This window comes from Nothoprocta perdicaria, unplaced genomic scaffold (assembly GCF_003342845.1).
Source record: "Nothoprocta perdicaria isolate Ctin4 unplaced genomic scaffold, notPer1 scaffold_2, whole genome shotgun sequence".
In the NCBI taxonomy this organism is placed as follows: domain Eukaryota; kingdom Metazoa; phylum Chordata; class Aves; order Tinamiformes; family Tinamidae; genus Nothoprocta; species Nothoprocta perdicaria.
In genome coordinates this window covers 9,147,349-9,170,728 of record NW_020455204.1, presented here as the reverse complement: position 1 = coordinate 9,170,728, position 23,380 = coordinate 9,147,349, and the positions used below count along the sequence as shown (strand labels likewise).

At 36.1% G+C, this 23,380-nt stretch overlaps 1 protein-coding gene across 2 annotated transcripts in view; it reads right to left on the bottom strand.

Moving 5' to 3' along the window:
- The window catches only part of PDS5A (PDS5 cohesin associated factor A), a 74,935-nt gene that overhangs the window by 11,875 nt on the left and 39,680 nt on the right, over positions 1–23,380 (bottom strand). For both annotated transcript variants that reach the window (XM_026037535.1, XM_026037536.1), the window contains exons 10-25: positions 22,681–22,826; positions 16,970–17,121; positions 13,679–13,792; positions 12,821–12,902; positions 11,937–11,985; positions 11,675–11,814; positions 11,318–11,433; positions 10,525–10,630; positions 8,889–9,049; positions 6,117–6,240; positions 4,824–4,982; positions 4,515–4,583; positions 3,713–3,849; positions 2,901–3,024; positions 2,438–2,642; positions 1,839–1,953 (exon numbers count right to left, since the gene is read on the bottom strand). In XM_026037535.1, coding sequence (XP_025893320.1) covers positions 1,839–1,953; positions 2,438–2,642; positions 2,901–3,024; positions 3,713–3,849; positions 4,515–4,583; positions 4,824–4,982; positions 6,117–6,240; positions 8,889–9,049; positions 10,525–10,630; positions 11,318–11,433; positions 11,675–11,814; positions 11,937–11,985; positions 12,821–12,902; positions 13,679–13,792; positions 16,970–17,121; positions 22,681–22,826 — 1,999 coding nt within the window. The remainder of the gene's footprint in view (positions 1–1,838; positions 1,954–2,437; positions 2,643–2,900; positions 3,025–3,712; positions 3,850–4,514; positions 4,584–4,823; positions 4,983–6,116; positions 6,241–8,888; positions 9,050–10,524; positions 10,631–11,317; positions 11,434–11,674; positions 11,815–11,936; positions 11,986–12,820; positions 12,903–13,678; positions 13,793–16,969; positions 17,122–22,680; positions 22,827–23,380) is intronic.

Sequence of the window (23,380 nt, the reverse complement as noted above, 5' to 3'; positions counted from 1 at the left end):
AATAGCTATATTTCCAAAGTCAACAAATCACTATCATGAACAAGTTCCTGTTCCTGAACAAGAGATTTCTAGAGTCACAGAAGGATTTCACATACAAAAACATGCATCTAGAAGAACACAAACAGGAAAAAAAAGTAAATTCATTCCCTGTATGCACTTCAATATTCTTTGGAGTATGAGCTCAGAAGGAAAAGACAATCAAATAAAACCCCACTGCTCCTAAAGAGCCCAAATCAACATGCCTCTGAGACAAGCTTGAAAGACCTCTTAAGAGTAAATATCCAAGACTATGGTTGCTAAGCACATATTTACTTTATGGAATCATATTTAGGCCACACAAAACCAGGATGAAATGGAGAGAAACAAAGAAAAAAATCTCCTGCCATTCTGCTTCCCCAAGCTTGCAAACATCTGCATTAATGCTTGGGAGTCAAGTTCACTTTCAATTCTGGGAGGAAACTTTCTGCAACATCCTAAGAGAAAACCATTTGGCACGGATTTCAAGAGATGTCTCAGAGACACAGTGCTGCTGAAATCCCTGGCCAGAGTATTTCTCTGCCTGGAGCAGTCTGCTCTGACTAGTTCAGCCAACCTGTGACGAGCTTGAGGGAGGAAACCAAGGGAGAGCTGTACAAGGGGTGCCCATAAAAGCACTACTCTGAGCTACTAACTTAGCACTGACAGCCAGAATCTGTCACTGTTTCTGCCGCCCATCTGGATAACGGTGGAGGACACACTGGAGCACTCCCAGATTTTGTCAGGCATCTGCAAGCCCTGGGATAAGGAGCAGATGCAGCCACAGGTCCCAAATCCTCGTCACCTCCGGATTCTGATTGGGTTCAAGTCAAGCAACTCAGAAAAAGGACAAAAGCAGCTTTCTGTTTATTTTTTTAAAGAAATAATTATGCTCTAAATCTTTTCGGTCAAGATGGATATATATAATATGTATATTTATATATGAACCGGTCTGTTCAGAGTATGAATGTGCTGCTTTTCTAATAATGCAGCATATTGCTATACACATGTTCTTGATACACAGTTACATATGCTTTTGTACTACAAAAACAACAGACCTCACATTTCCACCAAAAGTGAACACCTGAACACAAACAAACAAAAGCCTACAAAAAGCAGCTAGCAGGATGCTTTGGCTTATTTTTTAGATAAATTCTTTTTGAGACAGAAAGAAATACAGAAGTCAATTGTACTTCAGGCATGAAAGATTATTTGAGACATATAATCAGGAAAAAATTGGAAGTATATAACCACCTTCTATTCTGTTGAAAAAGGCAGCTGTACAATAATATGTGCTGAATACAATCAGAAGTGCTAAGCTGGTACTGCATATAAACAGTGGAAACGGTAAGTTAGGAGCATCTTAAAATTAATTCTAGTAGGTTTGCATAGAGAAAAATAATTAACTTAAAGCAAAGCAGGACTCTAATCCAGTATCATGGCTATATGATTTTAAGTTTTGTGTTAAGTGTTGGATTTTGTAAGTTCCAAAATATTTGAGTTGACATTACTTGGTCTAGTACTTTGGGGAATCGCACAGTTATTCCTAGACAAAAATAAAAGAATCTCAAATATTAATATTGTTTAAAAGAAGCCTAGAAAACTTACTAAGTTTGAATGCTCAGACTTGACCTGCAGATTTGCATTACTACCACATTGCTAAGCAGTTGCTGATGCTTTCTTCCCTTAAAATGTTACATATTTCCAAGATTACTGGCTTACAAAATATTGTCCATAAAACAAGAGCTCCTCCACCCAATCACCTTTTCTCCAAGCAAAGAAAAGCTCTCAAAGCAACAGAAAACACAGACTCATCTACTTACTCTTTGACATCACGCAGCTGATCGACATCCTGAGGTTTTGTGAAATCTGGATCGTGTGCCAGCAAGTGAATCATATAGGGTACCACATATTCCGGGAGCAAGGATAGCAATTTTTCTACAGTAGTAAACAAAATACCATATGTATATCTTACACACACATGTACAGAAGAGGAAACACTGTTTCCAAGTGTTATTTTAAATATGAAATGTAAAACTTGGAATAGACTCGCAGTGTTTTCTATTTGTTTTTAATGAACTATTAAAAATAAATTAACAAATTTTACTACTACAGAATTACTTGGTCTTACTTAAGAAAGAAAATTAGACAGCCTCCCCCAAAATAATCTCTTTTTTTGAGCCAGACAAAGCACACACCACGTCTAACAAAAGAAGAGCATGGCATTTCTTCTGAGAGTGCACCTACATAATTCTCAGCAACACATGGAGAAGAATTTCATGGTTAATGCTAATGCTAAACTAATAAGATTTTCAATGTGATAAAAGAAACAAAAAACATTTAAATATTTTTTTTCCCTAACTCCTCATTGCAGTTTAATTTTCAACAGCTGCACTCTGAACAAATTTTCTTAAATACTAACCATTTGCCATAGGATTCTGCTTAATATATTCTCTTCGTATACTGATGTTTTTGAGCAAACACTGTCTGGCATGTGCTCTTCTCTCTTTCACAGGGTCTTTGGCACACAAAGCGAAGATTGCCATATATTCCAACGGGAGCAGTAATTTCACAAGTGCCTTATGCAGTTTCTGGGCAAATATCTGCCTCACTTGGTAGCACTCATCCTATAGCAATACAAGAATGCAAATACAAAAAACTTAGTCTTTATAAACAAACAAACAAAAAGCCATTTTGGAGTTATGAGGTAACATGTTTTAAACATATCAACAGGTGCAGTGTTATTTGTGAAGTCTTCAGTTTTTTTCCAGCAGCTGCAGTGCACATCAGAAAAAGAAAGAAGAAAAGAAAAAAAAAGGAAGAAAAACTCAGGGCTCTGAACTCAACTAATTAACAGTGGATCTAATTCAAAATCAGTCACTTACATTGATAACAAGTGCACAGAGCTGGAACTGTTCGGGGGTAATTATTTCATGGTAACAGGGTTCCTGTGCAAGCTTCATTATTGCACTACCAGCAGCTAGTCGCAGTCGAGACATATCAGATTTACTATACAAATATAAAGAAAGAAAGAAAACAAACTAAGCTGATATTACTTGTGCACAACGGTTTCTTCTTTTTACAGGATCATTCAGGGAGTAAGTATATTTTTCTCCAACAATCAGCTCTCATTTCTACAGCTTGAAATCAAGGTAATTTTCACAAGATTTCAGCTGGGTTAACAAGAGGCTATGCTTTCCCCTCACTAACTTCTTTGCAGCACAATGGGGAAATGAGAAGAGTTGCTTTGTTTTTGTATCACTGTCTAAAATCAACTTCTAAAGCAACTCTTACGTGACAGATCTTCTTTTTCCTTCTCTCACCCTCCAAGTTTATATGAAAAGTCATTTCACTGTGCACATGAAGGAGCTCCACCCAAAGCCGCCCCACTCCCTAAGTGTGTTGAATCTGGTCAGGCTGATGCTTTCAAAGACAACCCTGAAGGTTTTTTGCTTCCACTATCAAGATATCTAGAAGGTTCTGAGTCAGACTACCACAAGCAAGAGGAAGTATCACGTGTATTTTTATACATGCCATTCCAATCTGCAAATTAAAACTCCAATCATGTATTTTCCTAATCACCCCATCAGCTGGCACTGCATGCACCTCCAAATTCTACAAAAGCTCTGAAAAAATTCATGGTCACTGGAATTCCACAATAAATATGACAAAAGTCTGAAATGAAAAATAATCTAACCTGATTCTCTTCTGTTCTGTCAAGTCTCCTTCACTGACAAGCATGGCTGATAACAACCGGAGTGTGGAATTTGCGGATTTTGACTGGTTGTTTTTCATACCCAAGAGCCAGCGTACCAAAAGTTTAATTGCTTGCACCTATTGAAGATGAACAAACACAAATAAAAGATGCCTTTACTACCTGAAGTTGGTAAGCTGCTAAACTTTTTGCTGTTAAACTGAAACACTGATAGACTCCTACTTATGACAGCTCATGTATTTTTAAAAGAACATAATGAAGTAGTAAATATTTACAGAATGAGGCAATGTGTATCAGTCTGGGACATCTCAACATTTCAACTATGGTTCAGTGTCTTCTCATAAGTGCATTAAGAGGATGCAGGGTACTTGCTACATGATTAAAAATGAGAGTACCTATGTAAACATTCCTAGTAATGGCCATATTTAGATTTACAGTAAATAGCCTATAAAAATGAATGAAGAAATTCTTTTAGGATGTCCCTCTATTTCAATTCTGCTTATAGTCAGTAAAGACAAATCATCCTTCTAGCAACAAAAACTAGTAAATGAGTCTTTAATTTTCTCAATATTCAGTATACCTAATACCTCTACATTAAGACATTAACACAGTTTTCACCAGTCCTATAAGCATGTGTTTAATTCACGTATAGACTGCACACATTCTGAAGAGGCTAACAATATGAAAGCACTCAAAAAATATTTTAATATTGTCTAATGCATGACTCAAAAAAAACACCCCCCTTTTAAACTATATATATTATTGTTGATAGTAAACCATTCACCTTTGCTAGAACTTCTGGGGAAACCTCTTCATCAGGAGACCACAATTTTCCATTTTTCTCACCTGTTGACTACAGATACTCATGTAAGTTTAAGAACTGATTCAACTCATGCATAAAATGTAGGGTTGGGAACAGAAGCAACTTGTGGACTAAGCTTTCTTTCACGTAAAAGATCTTTTACAATGCAAAACCATTATATTAAATGCCATATTTACAGAACATTCCTTTATTTAACAAATAAATAGCTCTATTCCTCAAACAGAGAAAATAACACGAACTAAAGAAAAAAGCAAACAAACAAAATTTTACCCTGTCATTCATTAGGAGATCTTTCACGATGAAATTTGCAACAACAGATTTCATTGGAGAAGCAAACTGGTCTGGGGCCAACATGGAAATATGACCCAATGAGACTAATGGAGTTATAAGTTGCTCTGGTACATCAGCATTCAAACTTCTACTAAGAGGCTGAGAAAGAAAAAAGAATATATCTTCTTTTAAATTAACCACACATTTAGCAAATTAGCACACTTAAAAACTGCTTAGACTGCTGGATTGCTGATGCATTCCACAGCTTTCCATAATAATTTAAAAAATTAGCCAAACTAATTGAAGAAAGGGTGCCATTTCCTAGCTAACAGGATAATCTGCAGCCTCACACAATATAAGGACCAAACAATTTCTATAATCTCTCATTTTTTTCAAACAGTCTAACCTGGAGGACACAAGACCCCCACATTCAATTCCATTCAAGAGCTGTGAAAACCTGAATCGCAATTACAAACGATCAAGGTAAAACTCGGAAACAACCATGGTCTTTCCTCTCTGTAACCAGCACTTCTCTTCCAGGCATCAGCTGCCAGGATAATTCTGCTCTGCTGCATCACTCAGCATCCACACATTGTGTTTTGACAGTAGGGAGGGATCATGAACTTGCCCTCCCAAAGACAATAATCAGTAAGATCAACCTCTCTAGGTTTAATCCAAACATCTTCCTGCTTCTGAATCACAGGTTTCCAGGATATCCAAGATGAAAAATGCAAGCTATTTTACAAGTGTGGGTTAATAACATCAGTATGTAAAGATTACACTGAAAAGTAGTAACTTTTTCTTCCCTGTATAAGGTAAGTTTTTGTTTTACAACTTGTCTAAGCAGGGAAGCGGGTAGGAAGCCAGTTTTTGAGCTTACAGAGATTAGTTACTCTTCACTAACTTCCTTCAGGAAAGGTGCTGCATGTGCAGTTTTAAGCACTGTAATTCAATACAGTCTGAAATTAGAGAATGTTCCCTCTCATTTAGTATCTACTATGTGTGTCAACACTGGAGTTAGGAGGGATCATTCCAGCATTTTACTTTCCAGTAACTTCTCCCTTGGAGACAAAATGGGGTTCCTTAAATATCAGACATCAGGATGATACAATATCAGGATCCTACCAGAAGCATTAGTAATCTGCAAAACAACATCTCACCTGCTATGCACCTATAAGCTTGCTTAACTAATAAATATTATGAGTTAATTAAAGTATGAATTCAATTAACGTTAATCACTAATCTCAAATGACGGCCAGAAACAAATCTTAAAACCAGTAAAGCAAAACGTACCTCGAAGATCTGTGCAAGTTGCACTTCCTTATTTGAAAATATGGCATGTATGCAGTGAACAGCTTGTTTTGCCTGGTGAGGAGTGCCTCTTTTTGCTTTCTGATGCAAAATTGGAATTAGTGTTCTGTGAATATTAAACAAAATACTTCAAAATATAATTTGCAATCTACAAAACTATAGTTCGTCTTGTATATAGATCCTCACAGAATTACAGTGTTATAAATTAAGCATTCCTTTGAAGTCTGTTCAGGAGAGATAATAATCATACAGAGTGAAAAGCAAGACAGAATTTTACTTAGTGTTACTTGCTGAACAACTGACTGTACACAATTAAACAGAAAAAAAGCCTCCAGGGAAAATCACACATGAAAGAAAGCAATGATCAAAATAAGGCTGTCTAGGAAGGCAAAGGAGGGAATGGGGTGGAACCTTACAAGTTCAGCCAGGGTGAACTCCTGAACTTGTTATCCAAGCTAGTGCTGGAAGTGACTAGGCCAGGAATAACCATTAAACATCAGTGTGTTTAGAGGCCTCCACTCCTTTCATTTTGGTCTTTAATTGCAATGTGTGTATTTATGTAACTGCTTTATTTTGAGCATTTGCACTTGAGTCCCCTTAAATCTGTGTCCTGATCAGAGGTGGTTGAAGGAAAGAGCAGGGCAAAAGTCACTCTGGAGATCAGCTGCAGGCTGGTTCAGTTCCACTTCTGAGAGCAGGAAGGCGAGCCTGTCACTTGAGAGACCATCATGTGAGAGACCAACTCATGAGGTTCACTGTGCTGCTCACTTGGCAACTGAGACAAGTAAATAAGACTGCCTAGAAATCATCCCCCACAAAAACATTTTAAAAAATCCTAGTTCCTTGTAAAGCTCAATAGCAATAAAGCATTCAGTGTGCAGATTATTTAGCACCCAGTTTTCACCACAACGTTCTACATAATCAAAAGTAGCAACAAGAGATGGAAGAAAATTTTGCAGGGTTGAAAAATAAAATCTGTTTTTTTTTTCCTCAAAAAGACACAAGCCCTGAAAATAAACAAACAAAAAAAAAAACCTAGGAAATGTTAACAGTGCTTTACGTGCATGCAAAGTAAGGTCTTCTCAAACCTGCTACAATTCTTCAAGTTGGATTACCCAGGAAGCAAAACAACACAGAATTCTGTGAAACCTACAATCAAAATGAGCTTTCATGTCTCAACAACAGCTTTAATAGTGTAAATGTATCTGCTTTACAGGGCCTTTTGCCAAAGACAAATGCATCGATTGCAAACCGTAAGTCATCACATCCCAACTGACATAAATCTGCAAAAGGCAATACTTAAAAGTTCAACATGTTGAATAGGTTCTGCTTGAGTATGGTCAGTGCTCCCCTCTAAGAATCATTTAAAATTCCCTATTCATGAACTCGTGCACAAAAGCTTTTCCCTTATGAGGAAGAACTTGGACTATTGCTAAGAACACTACTTCAGAGGGCAGTAGGCAGTCTGCACACAAGCAGTCGTAGGAAAACAGCTTGCTTGAAAAAACTATCCCGCTGATTGCAACATATCTTTCACTTACAGTAAAGATGATTTAATAAATGAAATCTGGAACATCTTGTCCAGATTTATTTACTTATTCTCAGACTCCTTTTTCTGTCAGTGAAATACTGACCTGGTTTTGGATTTCAGAACATCAACAAGCAACTCAAAGATGAGAACTACTTTATCCACCAGCTTTCGTTAATGTTACTTGGTGCCCTTGACTCACTTGCAAACCATGCAAAGGGTTAGGCATCCATTCTAACAGCTACATTTTTAAGTTATTTGAGGGCTGGCCCAGACTCTGCCCAGCAATATCTGAGAAAGAAACCAGAAAAAAACAGTCCTATCATCTCCTTTTACAGATGACAATGTACCCCAGTAATGCACAACCTTGATGAAACTCTTGTAGATTCTAGGAGCTACACTGACAATCACAAGTGTGCACCTAAGTGTCCTTATCTTCACCCCTACATATCTTTTAAAGCTGTCTTGTACATGAGCTTGCAGTTTTATTTGCCTAAAATCTAATGCAAGGCCATAAGAATTGCTGAGGTTACACCCAGAACCTAAGGTGGATGCTAGGATGCATTTTAACAAGTGACATATGAGGTCTTATTTCCAGTTACTGAGAACTTGAAACCTGGGTCTTATATTCTGGATTATTAGTTACTAAAAGGTTGATGTTAAAGATCTGGATTTCATCCACAGTATCTTAAACAGTCTATGAGTGCTTAGTAGATTATGCAGCTTTAATCAGCAGCTAAAGTACAAGCTGTATAAAAGATGAGTGACAGCCAATTATTCTTTGCTAGAAATTCGTGCCTGCCTTTAGAGCTTGTTTTCCAACTTGTTCCACAACAGATAGAGCCTCTTATCCTTCGGAGACTGTATTTTCATTCCTCACAAAGATAGGAAAAATTGCATGAAGCACAGATTATGAGTAGAAATGCCAAGAAATTAAATCTTCACCATATTTTTGTTGTTGCTTATTTTGTAACCTGGGAAACAGGCTACACTGTTGTTTAATGTGTCTGTTAGAAGGAGATTTTTAAGGATATAAAATCTTCAATAAATACACAAAATTGTAAGAACACGGAGTTTAAAAATGAACAGACAGGAAGAACAGTAGTGAAGGAATACAAAATGATGGAAGACATCCATATTTATAAATTTAGGGGCAACATATTGAATAAACTATCCAGAGGCTCAAGTTTACATATGAAAAGCTGTATGTACAGAAATATACTCACGATCTTATCTGTGGCAGGTCTGTTTCTATTTTGTGACCCGTGTTTCTGAAAATCTGTATGGCTGCCTCAGCTACCTTATCATCTTCCATCCTGAGACACTGCAGCAGGGACTCGTAGGTCTCTGCAGAGTGGAACGAGGTAGGATGTGTAAAGGACAAAACCTGCAGATACATGTTAAAACAAGTATTTATTCACAGAAAAAAAAAATCAGAAAAACAAAATTATGGCTGTTTGTGAGCATTAATCTAAATAACATATACGCAAATAAAATAACAACATATACACATACAACATAAAAAGCTATTTCATGCTCATGAGAGATTATATTAAATAACTGCATTTTGGAGAAGGCTATATGCATTTTCAAATACATTTTTCTATATGCCTTGTTCTTCAGATCCTCCCTCTTCCAAATATTTCATAAAATACGACACTATTCGACCATTTAAACAAATGAACACATACTCAGGAATATTTATTTATATTTCAATCTATTTAGGAAAACTTTACATTTTAAATTAATTAACTTAAATATTAATTTCTCCAGAATCTTTAGTTTCCGAGCAAAAGGGTATCAAGAAGCTTAAGGCATCAATGTAAACAAGGCACAGATTACTGCCATATTAATCTAAAGCTAATGATATCCAACACACTCTGTTAAATCTATAAAAGGTGTCAAACAAGGATCTAAGCGTGCAAAGATTCAAGGTAAGGCATGCGAGAACAAAAGCAAAATTATACTATATTAAATACTGTAAAGTTCAGATAGCATTAGGTAGGAAGAACAATGATAAATACTGTGTATTTTTGGATTTATCTGATCTGGATTTTTCAGAGTTACTTACTTCCTAGGTAAATACTTGTGTGTGAAATAACATTTTCAAAGGTATCCAAACCACAGCTACAAAGCCTTCAACCATGGCAGCTTTCTCTTTTGAACAACATTAGCAATGTATATTACTACTACGTGAACTAATTAGTAGCTGCTACTGACACCCATTGCCAAATTTGGTGTGAAATGTCTTCATAAACTGCAACTCATTCATTCTCACTTCAGAAGAAACTCACATTAATTATGTAACCTTCCCCTCTACATTGTCCTTGATTTTATACTGCCCTCTTTGTTACAGACTGGAGCTTACACTGCATTAGTAAACTCAAACCCATCACAGATGTTTTCCAGATATTTTAAATCATTCTTTCTTCCTCCAAGTCAGTCATTTCTCATCACCACTGAAAATGTAAGTTCCTTCTGCTGCACATAACTTGGCTTTTGAGCCTGTTTGCTTTTCCTTCCAGCACCACACAGGTCCCAAACCATACCTCTAATATCCCCATTTCTCTTCCTCTCGCTTTAGCTCTGCACCTCTTTGATAAGACTTTCTTAAAAGAGAAATCGTTTTCTACTTCATTGTGTACACACAACCTTTTCCAAGAAATATTCCTTCCCAAAGCCAGTCTACTTCATGATTCTCTTTCAAAGTGAATGCTAATAATATAAATGCTAATATACAGTAAAATAGAAATTATCAAAATTATAATTAGTAAAAAACATGTTAGCATTAATTTCTTTCTTCTCCATTTCTCCATTACTTTCTTCCATTACAAACTATATAGCGACATTAATGAAGCTTACCTTGAGAAGTTCAAGTCCTGCACGAATAGCAGTATCAGGACTTACACCCTCCTCTTCATCATCAGCTGTACCCTCTATTGATTTATTCCTCAGTTTTACTAGTGCACTGTAACACAATAAAAAAAAAAAAAAAAAAAAAAAAAAAAAAACACCACACAACAAAAGAACATAAATGGACCTGAGAAAGTGCAATGTTAAAGCTAGCAGGATGAGCAAGATTATATCATTTTGACAATACGTCATGGTGATAATCTATTGCTTTTGTGAAGCTATTCTGCTATATTCCTTTTCTTCCAAATTAGCTTACTGGAAAATTTAGCTCTTCTAAAAACAAGACATGTTGGCAGCATTCAGATCACTATATTTTTGCATGCGTTTTGTACATAATCAGGTTGCCAGACAAGTCTCACAGAAAATCCAAATATTCAAACATTCTCTTATACAAGCCCACAAAAAATAATTATTTCAACATTTATATGGAAAACTGTGTGACAGTTAGTTATGAGAAAACTAAGCTCATTTTCACTTTAAGCCCCACAAATAACAATGTCACCACAAATAACTTCAATATTTTTAAAATCGGTTGCAGACTTATCATTACAAAGTATCAAAATTAAATTTCCCTATCCAGACATTTGAAAATGAAGACATCTATGGAGAATGAGTTTTAAAATCATACCTACTGCTATGGCAGACTAAACTAAACCTTAAGTAAATGCTTTTCCCCCCGCCTTCTCTCATTTAAACCAATTTTATAATCATTCAGAAATTATCATGATCTTTCTGAACATACCTAATGGCTTCTGAGTCAATATGTACAGGAGCAATTCTTTCCAAAAGAAATTTGACCATTTCCAAAAAAGGATTTGTTGGCTGCTTCGGATTTGCAAGTTTCCGGGCTATCTCTCTCTAAAAAAATGTTAGATTACAAGCAAATATTACACTAATTTTAATTATTTTTTGCAAATCTTAAATAAGCAAAACAAGATTATATTTTCAGCACTCATTATAGGTTAACCAAAAAAAGTCTTTTATGAAATAAGGAAATATATAAAATTACATTAAGGTACAAAAAGGGACCTTTAACTCTGAATAACTGTTTTAAGTTCAAATATTCAAGGCATAAAAGTTTGTTTTTCCATTTCCTTACCACACAGATATCTGCCTGTTTACATGAACATGTAGGGCTAATCAGAAGTTCAAGCTGGGACCGAAGCTTCTCATCATCACCCAGAACCTGATTGAATTTCTTCACAAAATCTTGTGCTTTTCCAGGATCTGGAAGGTTTTCTACGTGATTAAACACAATGTAAATGTAAGATAAATTTGCCAGTTCACTATGCCAGCATTCACAGAAATACAATTTCCAGGAATGCTGTAATAATAACAGTTTACAGAACTTTAACACTCACTTGCTATGGTCATCAGCTTTCCAAACATGGCAGCACTGTTTGCTTCTGACTGAGAACAGCAGCAAAAACAAAAACAAAGAAAAGATCAGTGATATCTCCTTCAGGAAACACTTTTAAGCTGATCTGTCAGTTCCTCTGCAGCAGTTTGTTTTACTCTGGAATTTGACTATTTTGTCCAGAGTAATTTGACATTCTTTGTCAAATTGTCATGTTTATTCTTTGCTTTAAGAATAAACAGCAGAATACTATGATAGAAACATTAATAGCTGGTAACAGCTGGTATGTACAAAAAAGGGAGCAAATTTTAAAGTAGCAAAGAATTGCAAATATCCACTAATGTATGACAATTTAAAATCATTTGTGTGCTCTTGGAAGAAAAAAAAAAATCTCATAAAAAGGAACTAAAAAAAAAAATTCACAAAAAGCAAGCCCACCAACCACACATTCTCACTTAAAGTTTCTACCAGTTTGAAGATATGCTTACAATCAATATTCCAGTACAAATATTTAAAAGTTGCTGGTTTAAACCCCAGTAAAAGATTTGCCTTGTGTTATACAATATGCCTTTTGAAAGCATCGAAATACATCATAACATGAGAATTAACAAAAGCTTGTCAAAAACAAAACAAAATTGAACAATCTTAGATTTTTTTTCTTAACTCCTACCAAAATTATTCATTGGTAACATAAAATCATGTGGTGAGCACAGGCTGGCCACAAAGCATTACTGGAAGGAACTTAATGAAAATGCAATACTGTCAATATGCTAAAAAGAAAAACCTCCCCGCATACACTAATGAGTAACAAGCACAAAGCAGATACTATAGGATAAAATATGTAAAGAGTGAGAGGTCCATAAGGTATCAGTATTTTCTAAACCGTACAGTGGGCTGCTTATGCAAGTCCAGTAATTCTCGCACGTGGCTCCTTAGCATGTTCTGACACTTCCACATCTCATTCAGTGCTCTGCAAAAATGTAAAATCAGAAAAGAAAAATGATTTGTATATCACAAGAATATGCTAAATATATCAGTAAAAAAGATTATTTATTTACAAGTACACCATCTGGGTCAAGGATCAAACACAGCACTGCCCTAAACAAGGTGGAACAGATTTGTTTTCTGCCCCTCAAATAAAAAATAAGAATTGTAAACCCAGAGTACTTTTATAAATATCAAGTATTTTCCATAAAATTTAGACTCATGATTTCACAACGAAACTGCTCCATGATCTTAGAGCTTCAAAACCTCTATTAAGTCTTCAAGGGAGTATTTCCGTTTAAAAATAAAAAATCTCTAAAGTTGGACTTAAGCCAAATTTCCTGTCCCTCCACGCTACCATTTAAACTAATACTTTAATCACCATTAAGCTAAATATTCTTTCCCTTATTAATATTCCTTTAAACAAAAATAGTAACTACAAAAGATACCGGTGCACTTCAGTCAATTCAGTCATACTGAACACAAAGATTTATAATCTTACTGAATTCCTAACAAAACGAGTGAGATCTGAGTAAGGTATGTGACAAACAAAGTAACTGTGGACCTTAAGTAGCAATTTAATAATTTAATTCCTCACAAGCACACAGGATTCCACATGCAGATGAACGATGAGCTGGTAATGATTAAGCTAGAACCACATCTTTGACAGACTACATAGACGGAAACTATACATGGACCACGCAGAACACAGGAAAAGGCTGGAAAAGAGATATATATTTGCTAAATACCAACAATACTCACTTGACAGCATTGGGATCCAAGCTAGCATACAAATAGTACAAGCACTTCATTCTCTCTTCGGTTTCCAAATTGTGGGGGACAAGATACTGGGCAAAAATTTTCTCTACCAGTAATCTGCAGCAAAAGAAGAGATAAGGATCTCTACATTTCCAAACGCACTGACATCTTTCAGACAAGCTGGAGGCACAAGATATATCAGAATTTACTGAAACGAGATTTTTCTGCAGAGAAAGAAAATTAATGGCCTTTCTCTCAGTTGTAAAAATCCCTTTCACTGATAGTAGAAAGATTAGCAAGGAATGCTTCCTGAGAGCTCTTCCATGCCTTTTTATGTTTTCCTGAAAGAAGGTGTAAATTTTTTTCTCTCCATCCAAATTTCCCTTTTTCTTTTGGCTTTCAGAAGTTATTTTTGTCTACTCTCAAACACAAGAAAAAGGAATACAGACAGCAAAAAGCACAAGAATGAATAAATGCAAGAATACAAAGAGCAAACAGCAAAATTAAGTATGATAGAGAAAAAAATGTATTTGAAAAAATGCAAAACATTTGAAATTGATTATTCTAATACAAAAGCTAAAAATAAGCACTAAAAAGGAGAGACCAAGAAACATCAAAACATAAGCAACAAAAGGAAAAAAGGGGCAAATAAATGACTACAAAAAGCAATCAAGCAGAAAAATTTCCCAATTTCCTCTTTTTTTCCCCTGAACAAGAATACATATTTTTGCACAAAATATATGACAAAATATGGCTGTACAGTCTGTCTACTTACAAAAACCAAAAAGCCCTGAAACAACATTCAGGCATTTTTTACCAACAAAAGCTGTTCAGAATGCCTAGTGATGCAATTTAGACCTGATGGACAGAAATATTGCGTGCTTGAATTTCTGGACTTTCTTAACCAAGATTCCCACTACAGCAGGGAGTGCCTGGGAGCACCTTGTGCAAAGAGTGTGGAAGGCAGAGCAGCTCAGAAGGAGCCTATCTCTGCCCAGACAAATTCCAAGAGACCAAACAGAGGAACAAAAGGATGGCCACTCATACGAATAAAACTGGAGGTACTTAAACCTTGGCTTTCTTCCTTTAAATATGCATTTGACTACTGATGAACCCAAAAACTGAACTACTTGGGAGAGAGGATCTTCAAACCTCAGGAGACTCCATCATCACTTTGTTCAAAAGGACAGGAGACCAGAGGTATTAAAACCATCTCACTTAACTCCATCTAACTTTCTTATGAACATGGCTTTAGCCCATGTCAGTAGAGATCCCTTTTCCAGAAATGCTCTCCATCTAAAAGGTGGGAGTGCACCATGCCTCCCTGGCCCGTGGTGGTCAGGGTAAGGTTCTACGAACAGGAATTATTTCTGCTGTGAGGAAAGCCACCAAACATTTATTGCCAGCTCGTGGATCAGCACAGGCCCATCAACAGCCAACTTATAAAACAGTAGTTAGTGACGGGGTTAAGGATGTTCACACAGGATTTGTTCTACTCCACTTTGTGCCGGAATGCAGCACTGTATGTGTGACACCGGGCCCTTCTCCCTCGACACAACTGGTGTTTCTGCTCGCACCGCGAGGCTCAGGCTGCTGCTCGCGGCTGCTTTTACCCACGTCACCTGGCACGGGGAAGAGCTGGACGGGTTTTGCTAGCTCAGATGTCTCTGTGTATTTGTGCAAAAGTTGTATGGACTGAGTCTAGGAGATGACAGCATTTCTACAGCTCTGCAGGTGCTAGAGCGCTGGCTTTCTAATTCTAGGAATGATAAAGCTAAAATGCATGAAGAAAGCAAACCGAGAGCATGGCTGAACACGGACTTCATTGTCAACCTTAAAAACCAGCATAATTTGGATTAAAATTCAGGGTCCTAAACTACAGGAACAATAAAAATAAAACAATCAAACAACAACAACATATCAGTGTGTGGAAACAAATCACATGATATCAGTAGTTTTTCAGGAAAATAAGGCTTAAATGCCTTAACCAGATCCTCAGAAGAAATCATCTGAGAGAGAGAAACTCAGCTTTGATGACACAGTCTTTCCTTGAAAGCTTTGGCCTCATTTCCTTTGCACTGTTCTGCATTTTCAGCGAGCAGGAATATTAAAAACATCTGCTACAATCACTATAAAACTTACACTCATTCCCTATTCAGTATCAGCTTGTGTGCTGAATTCGACAAGAGTGCACTAAAAAAAATAAAAACAGGAATCTCACAATGCAGTTGAAAGCATGTTTGATGCATATATATATATATGCATCTATTTTTTATAAATATATATAAAATTAGAATCAGCTTTGTATAAACTAGGTGAGGATTTCATAATTTGTCTGTATTTGATGCTGAGCATTCTTTCAGTGCAACTTTGGATACAATTTTGTGGATACAATTTTGTAACTCTCTTTTTCTTTTCCTTTTTTGTAAGACAATAATTAAATAAGTATGCAACTGTGGCCCAGACAGAATCAGCGATATGAACAAAGTTAGTCCTCACCACAGCAGGGTGACATTACCCCGAAGAATTAACTATAATTACTGGCACCCGAAGAAAGTTATTAGTCCATTTGGACTAGGAGCTAAGACCACACAACATACTGAAGCCACAGGCTATATAGGCAAGATGCTCAGAAATGCTATGAGAAATGGCTGAATTCTGAGTAGGTTATATTAAAAATTTAGGCTGAAACTCCACTTCTGTGTGATCTCATAGCTTGGCTTTCCTTGTGAGAAGAGAGAGCTGAAAACTCTGACCTCCTAATACCCAGGCCAAAATACTTCTGCCTAGGCCAAAGAGTGGCTCAAAAACTAGAAGGAGGGAGAACAGGGAAGACCAGACAGCAGAGGAGACACCTCTGATATTTCTATTGCTTTCATTCTATCTGAAGGGTCATGCTGTATATAGTATGGCAAAATGAGACACCACGGCAGCTCACAGAAATTTGATTAATTTTAACATGCAAGTTTCTAGACAGTATTAAGAAACTGGAGTGCAACAAAAGTCAAATTTTATATTTTTTCCTATGCAATAGCTAGTTAATAGCCATTTCACATCATCACAGATCTAGCTCTAGCAGTATATAAATAGAGGAATAAATAATGTAACAATCCTGATCTTAGTATGCACTTTAATGATTATCGAATAAATAATACTTAAAACTACAAAAAACATGTGCTAAGGATATCACTTCAGTATCTTTCACATTTTCATATTTTCATTTATTTTTTTTCCTTTATCAGAATATCTCTTATCACTACACAATTATAATTAGGAAGGCTTAAGTTGACTCACTTGTCATCAATGCTATTTTGATAATATATGTGCAAAAGTTTATCCTTTATCCAGCTCACTTTCTCTGCAGCATCTTTTCCAGCCTCGGCATGAAGACAGTACTTCTTGTACAGCTGAGCAAGACCCATCATAGCTTCTTTTCTTACTCGCCACTGGAGAAGGAAGAAATGAAAGGAGAAAGGGGAGTGGTTTTGGTAACAAAATATCAGGTGTACAAAATACAGTAAAGATGCAGAAGACAAAATGGCCATATTCTGACCTCCTAAATTTAGGCATTGAGAAAGTTAGGCTGAGAAATGCCTTTCTGCACCACTAAATTAGAATCTGTAAAGGCTAAATAAGCTATTTTTCTTTATACTGTATACAGTGAGTAGTACCTCTACAGAGCAACCGGTACTCCCCTATGCTAAATAAAGAGAGGTCTGGACCTGGTAAGTATAAAACATATTTGAAGTACAGCTTCATGTCTGAAAAAAATCCTTCTTAAGTCAGGTTGTTCTAGGACACTGATATCTGTTCCAAGACAGACACCCAACAGAGGTGTCAACTCTCTTTTGCTCAACACCTCTGCAGTTAACAGGCTTGTGTAGACATAGGAGATTTGGGTCTAAAGCCTAGCTTAGCTTGCCCGGACTTCTGGGCTACTTTCCAGGAGAAGCAGGAGACACCCTTTTTGCTGAAGCCTTGAAGACTCTATCCATGCAGGACTCCAAGTGGGACAATGCCCAACTCTGCAGCCACCACACACGGTGTTTCCAGCTTCTAATCCTTGCTTCTGGTAGGGATCATATATTTTACCCACCAGGATCAAGAGAAAATGGCCCAGTGTTAATCACGTTAACAGACATATTCCTTGATCTCTTTACATTGATGTGTGGAAGAAATTATATCAGAATAGTTTAAGGATTCCTTTAGAGAGAACAGTGTGCTGAATATGCCTCCAGTTTCGTAAACCTGCATCATTTTAATTCTTTTAAGGATTTTTTTTTTTCAGATGAATGATTCACATAGGAAGTCTCACAGAAAAATACTTGTTTTCCCTCACTGGCCAAGGAAAATACACAGAACTCAAACTGTCAGAGAGACTTTATTCCAGATCACAGCTAGGTATGAACTTGAACTCCAAGATCAAAATAATTAATCCTATTAAATACAAAGGTAGATACTAACACTCACACTGTGTGTAACTTCCTAAGTCTTACTGAACTGAGGAGTCATTTTAGCAATGCTGACTGAGATGTTCCACAGTTCTTAATACTTTTTCTGAGTGACTTTTAAAAAAAGGGCAAGAAAATCAAGAGCCATGTTTGCTATATTCCCTTCTCTTACAAGCTTTGCACCCACCGCTTGCACTGGGTAAGATTCACTGCAAGGAAGCCTCTTAAATTCTGTTCTGTTTTCACCATATTATTTTCAGATAGCATCACCAAAATCATTACTATTATACATATATGACAATATGATGAAACTATCTTAACCAAAACTACTATAAACTAGAGACCCTGATCCTGAAATGTACAGTCTAGAACTGGACAGAGGAAAAAGGAATCTTGTGGATAACACAGCTCTATGTCAGCAGAACAGTTTGCTTACACACAAATAGTTGTTGGAATAAGGTATAACACCTATATGGGCATAACTGTGTTATGCTACGTGCTTCTTAGATATTAAAAAAAAAAAGAAAAAGTAACAAACTTGACAGCACACTGCACAAAACTTCGTTTTTATATATTAAAAGAATTAGATATAAATGTTATGAATATCTTTGCAGAAATATTCTCAGGTCATTGCAACCTAAAGCACGTTTTCAAGACAGTGAAGGTCTGGAAGACAAACCTTTTCATGAAAGCACTAGTTACTTATTCACATTCAGATACACTTTTCTAATGCACAACTATCACTCTATCACATCTCCTACACGACACTGGAAGGATAGCAAAGCTATTGTCACAAGACAAGGAAGGATCAGAAGTGATTCTAGAAAGATTAAGTCTAAAATGAAAGCCAGGTACTTCGCAAGGAGAGCTCTAAAGGGAAGTTTGGTTGCTCACAGATTTCCAAATCACTGAAACTGCTGTAGAGGGCAGAGGCCACGAGGATGCAGAAAGGCAGTTTCAGAGAGAATATGGGAGGCCCTGGACAGGGCCTTATACAAGGCTTAGAAATACCACAGAACCAGTCTCAAAAGAGGAAATACAGACAGGGAAAAGAATAAAGTGCTACAGGAAAATTAAAGCCTAAGAGCAGACAGTAGAGTAAGAGAATAAGAAAATGAAGGGGAAAAGAATAGTCAGACTAAAGAAGAGAGCTAAAGAAGCCAGTACCATTTTGATCTAGGCAACAAAAGAATTCTGATGATGTTAGACAGAGTCTTTTTTGGCTAGCTAGCCTAATCAAATTGCTTTGCCAAAGACTACAGTGCTATGTTAAAAAACTGTTATCTAAAATTCAGAATAATCCCTTATCTGCCAAAATAGCTAATCTCTTCCTTTCTATGGAGTGAAGAATAAAAAAATCCTAAAATTCTTCTCCTTCAGGTGGAGAAAAAGCACAATTTTCTTTTCTGCACCCAGAGAAGCGGGAGTAAAAACACAGGCAGGAAGATAATTAAAGACAAATAGAAGAATTCCCATTCAGTTTCAACTGTGCCTTCAGTTTCTCAGTTTACAGCTTCTCTCTTCAAATTGATGATGTAAAGAAGTCTATTCTCATAAATGGACAGGCAGTCTACACCACAAGTTGGCCTGTTTGGAGAAACAGGAATAAGTCAACTTTCAAAAGCTGCCCTACAATTTTTTAGGTTACAGAGGCTCTACCAGAATAATAGAAACATATACGAACTATTTTTGCAATGCCCTTCATGTAAACTGGCAAGAGGTAAGCATTCCCTTCACGGATTGAAAGTTTCCCCTCCCACGCATTTCCAGAAAATATCTAAAATGATCCAAGTCAGGAAAGACTCTCGAGAAACTCTAGGAACCGTGCTTCAAAGGAAAAATCCAGGTTTTGGCAAATACCTATTTACAGAGCTACTTTTCCAACTGGGGCAAAAAAAAAAAAAAAAAAAAAAGAGAGATGTATTTGAAATCTATAGTTTTCTGGTGTTTTGTTTGTTTGAAATAGCTGTAACCATTACACAAATACAGACTAAATCCGGAGTTTTCTCTTGCTAATATGGTCAGCTGAAAAATTAGCTAAACGGTGTACTAGTTTGCATGATTTAAAGTGTTTATTTATGAAATATTTCACACTGTTTTATAAAGGAAAAGGGCAGTACTGATCTGATATGAAAGCAACTGGTTAAACAATGAGCATTTTCCTCCAGCACCTTTCTGACAAATACTCTCTCTTATTCTAAAATCTACTCACACTTGACCCACAGCTGCAGGCCCAGTAAGAATTAGATGAGGTCAAACTGGTGAAGACACAAGACATGCAAGTTTGCAGTAGATCTGACAAATAGGAATCTGACTATGAGAGGTCAAAACAGTTGGCACAAGATCACCAAGATCTTAAAGCTAAGGAATAATTGCATAATGTACTATGTCTCCCACTGAGAAAGTGCTATATAGAAAATAAGGAGGCAGTTACAAGGACGTATCAATGTCCCCCTTCCAATTTGGAAAAAAAAAAACCAAAAAAACTTAAAAGAATTAAAACGCTGGAAGTTTACAACTAACTGATATTCACTATAATACAATTTAATTATATTTACAAAGGCATACTAAATTCTTCAGGTCTACTTCAGATTGCTAAGTACTCTCTATAGTCATTTCCAGTTGATCCTTAATTTTCCTTTCTCCTCAGGATAGAGTTTCATTAAAGATATCTCCAGAGATTTTTGTAACAGAAACATCACCAGAGGCAAAATCATTCTTTGCTGATGAGCTTCCAAAAAGGCACCTGACCTTCTGCCATGCAACCTATCATCAAACCTATGACTGATGAGGAATCATGAAATCAAACACACACAGGAGGAGCATTAATGAGCACCACAAGGCTAAGCTGAAAACAGAACTGAAAAACTCTGCCACTGTAAAAATGAGTATTACAACTGACAACCTCTTGCCACAGGTGATGACAGGCTAAAGGAGGACAGATATTCTATGCAGAAGGTGACACAGTAACAATCATTCCCTTCTGACGAGGTGATAATCGTGGTGGGAAGTGATTCCATTACAGAGACATTCTCATTTAAAACGAGGACCAACGTCAACAGCAGAAAATTATTAAAAAAGAATGATGTGGTTTATGGGAAAAAAGTTATCTGCTATCAAAAAGGAAACATCTTTACACCACAAAGTCTGCTATTAAAAAAAAAGTCATCTACCACAACCAAAAGAGTTCAAATAGTGAAGACTATAAACTCTAGTAAAGTGAATGTTAATCCTTGAAATCTCTGATAAAGCACAGCAATAATCTGAGAACCAAACTACTGAAAGCTTAATCTGAGAAAAAAATTACTAACTAAACACCTTTACCAAAGATTTAGGAACCAGGAAGTCGCCCCAGATTGCTTCTAGTATGCGCAGGTGACCAAGGTTTATTCTGTGGGGAAGTCTGTTGAGCTTCTTAAATTGAAGTGTCACTTTATGTTTTAGCACAAATCAGTAAGATGAGTGGTAACAGAATCATTAAGACCAAATGACTGCTTAAGACCATCCACAACTTCTACAGGAGCTCTGGGGTGATGCATCGAACTGTTTTGTTATTGTGAAGTGTCACGTAGTTTATGAAATTAAAGGAATAGAAAGTAGCAAATGGGAAACTTTATTTTTAGAAAGGGGACAAAGAGCAACACACTATTGACCACAACTGGCTTCAAAAAGCAGAGAGGTTGAAACAAAATAACAACAAAAGAAGGCACTGAAGAAAATGACATTATGACTGAATCATTACAATTTACATAGAAGAAAGTCATGCCTAGCAAAAAAAAAAAAAAAAAAAAANAAAAAAAAAAAAAAAAAAAAAAACAGACTCATAAGAATGTCAATAAAATGCAAATGGATTTAAAAAATAATCCAGCTCAGTTTCACATGGAGGGACTTAAAATGAAAATCTTGTTGAGAACTAAAACATACAAAACAAAGTAGTTTTCACAACAAAATGAAGTTAGTGATGGGGTCAAAATGGAATCTGTGCCACTTAATATATTATACATTATTAGAAAATGAACTGAATAGTAAATATAAAATTTACTGACATGAAAAAGTTACTTGTTCCACACATTCATTTAATTTGAACTTACTGATGCAGATGCTATGGACCCTTACAAAGTACAAAAAAATTCAAGAAACTGCTTGATAAATTCATAGAAGAAAGTTCCATCACAAGGGATGACGAATATGATCAAGTAGACTTAAGAAATCCTTAGATTTCAAATTGCTGGAAGCCAGAATTGTCCACTGTGAGAATTACACTGTGCTACAGGGAATGTCAGCCTAAACCTATATGGCTATTCTTAAATTCTTTACAGTATGGCAATGTTTCTCATAAAACAGTGACTTTATTTCCTACATAGCATGTATATTGGTGTCTTCATAATACAGGATGCTCATTAAGATGCTCTAATAAGAAAATTATTTTTGTCATAGCAGTCTAGAATCAACTCTATGATTCTCTTTTGATGGAGTTGGGTTTTGTTGTTTGTTTTTGCTTTTACCATTTGTATCAGACGCAGATACTACCAAAAATAAAACATTAAAACTTACCCGTTTGTCTAATGTTCTTTCCCTGACAAAGCCAAGCAGCTGGTCATTGACTAAAGAGAGATCTCTCTTGCCTGCAGTAATAATTGTAACAATAACATCATGTCGAATGGCTTCCTCTGGGTCATGTGATCTAACCTTCAAATATTCTGTTATAATCAGAAAGAATGAGTAAATTAGTTTTCTTTTTGTAGATATGATGTCTTTCAACTTCCAATGAGCTGTCAGCCATACATATCCTGAACAATATAATCTATTAAACATGGAACTGCTTGAAAGAAACATCTGTTCTTCCAGCATTTTTCACATTAAATATTAAAAGATATCTTAGGTAACTTTAAATATTTAAGGATTATAAAAGTGAATGGCTTTTTCAATCAGTTTTCAAGAAGTAATGAAGTGAAATAAAACTGACTAGAATATACTGAAAACACTATGAAATAAGCAAGACGACACTCTTATTCCCAAGGAGATAATAACGTAAATAATAAATCAAAAATACTGAAAGTCACTGAGGATTAGCTTGCATTGAAAAGGAACAATATTCTCAGCTAAAGCTGAAATTCAAATCGTAATTAAAATCATGTTGAACTAATGGCAGAGACTCCATGTTTTAGAGGAGCACAGTGGCATTTTCTAAAGGCAGCGGAAGACAATACTAGTAAAGATATTATTTAAAAAAATAAATAAAACCCCCCGGTAT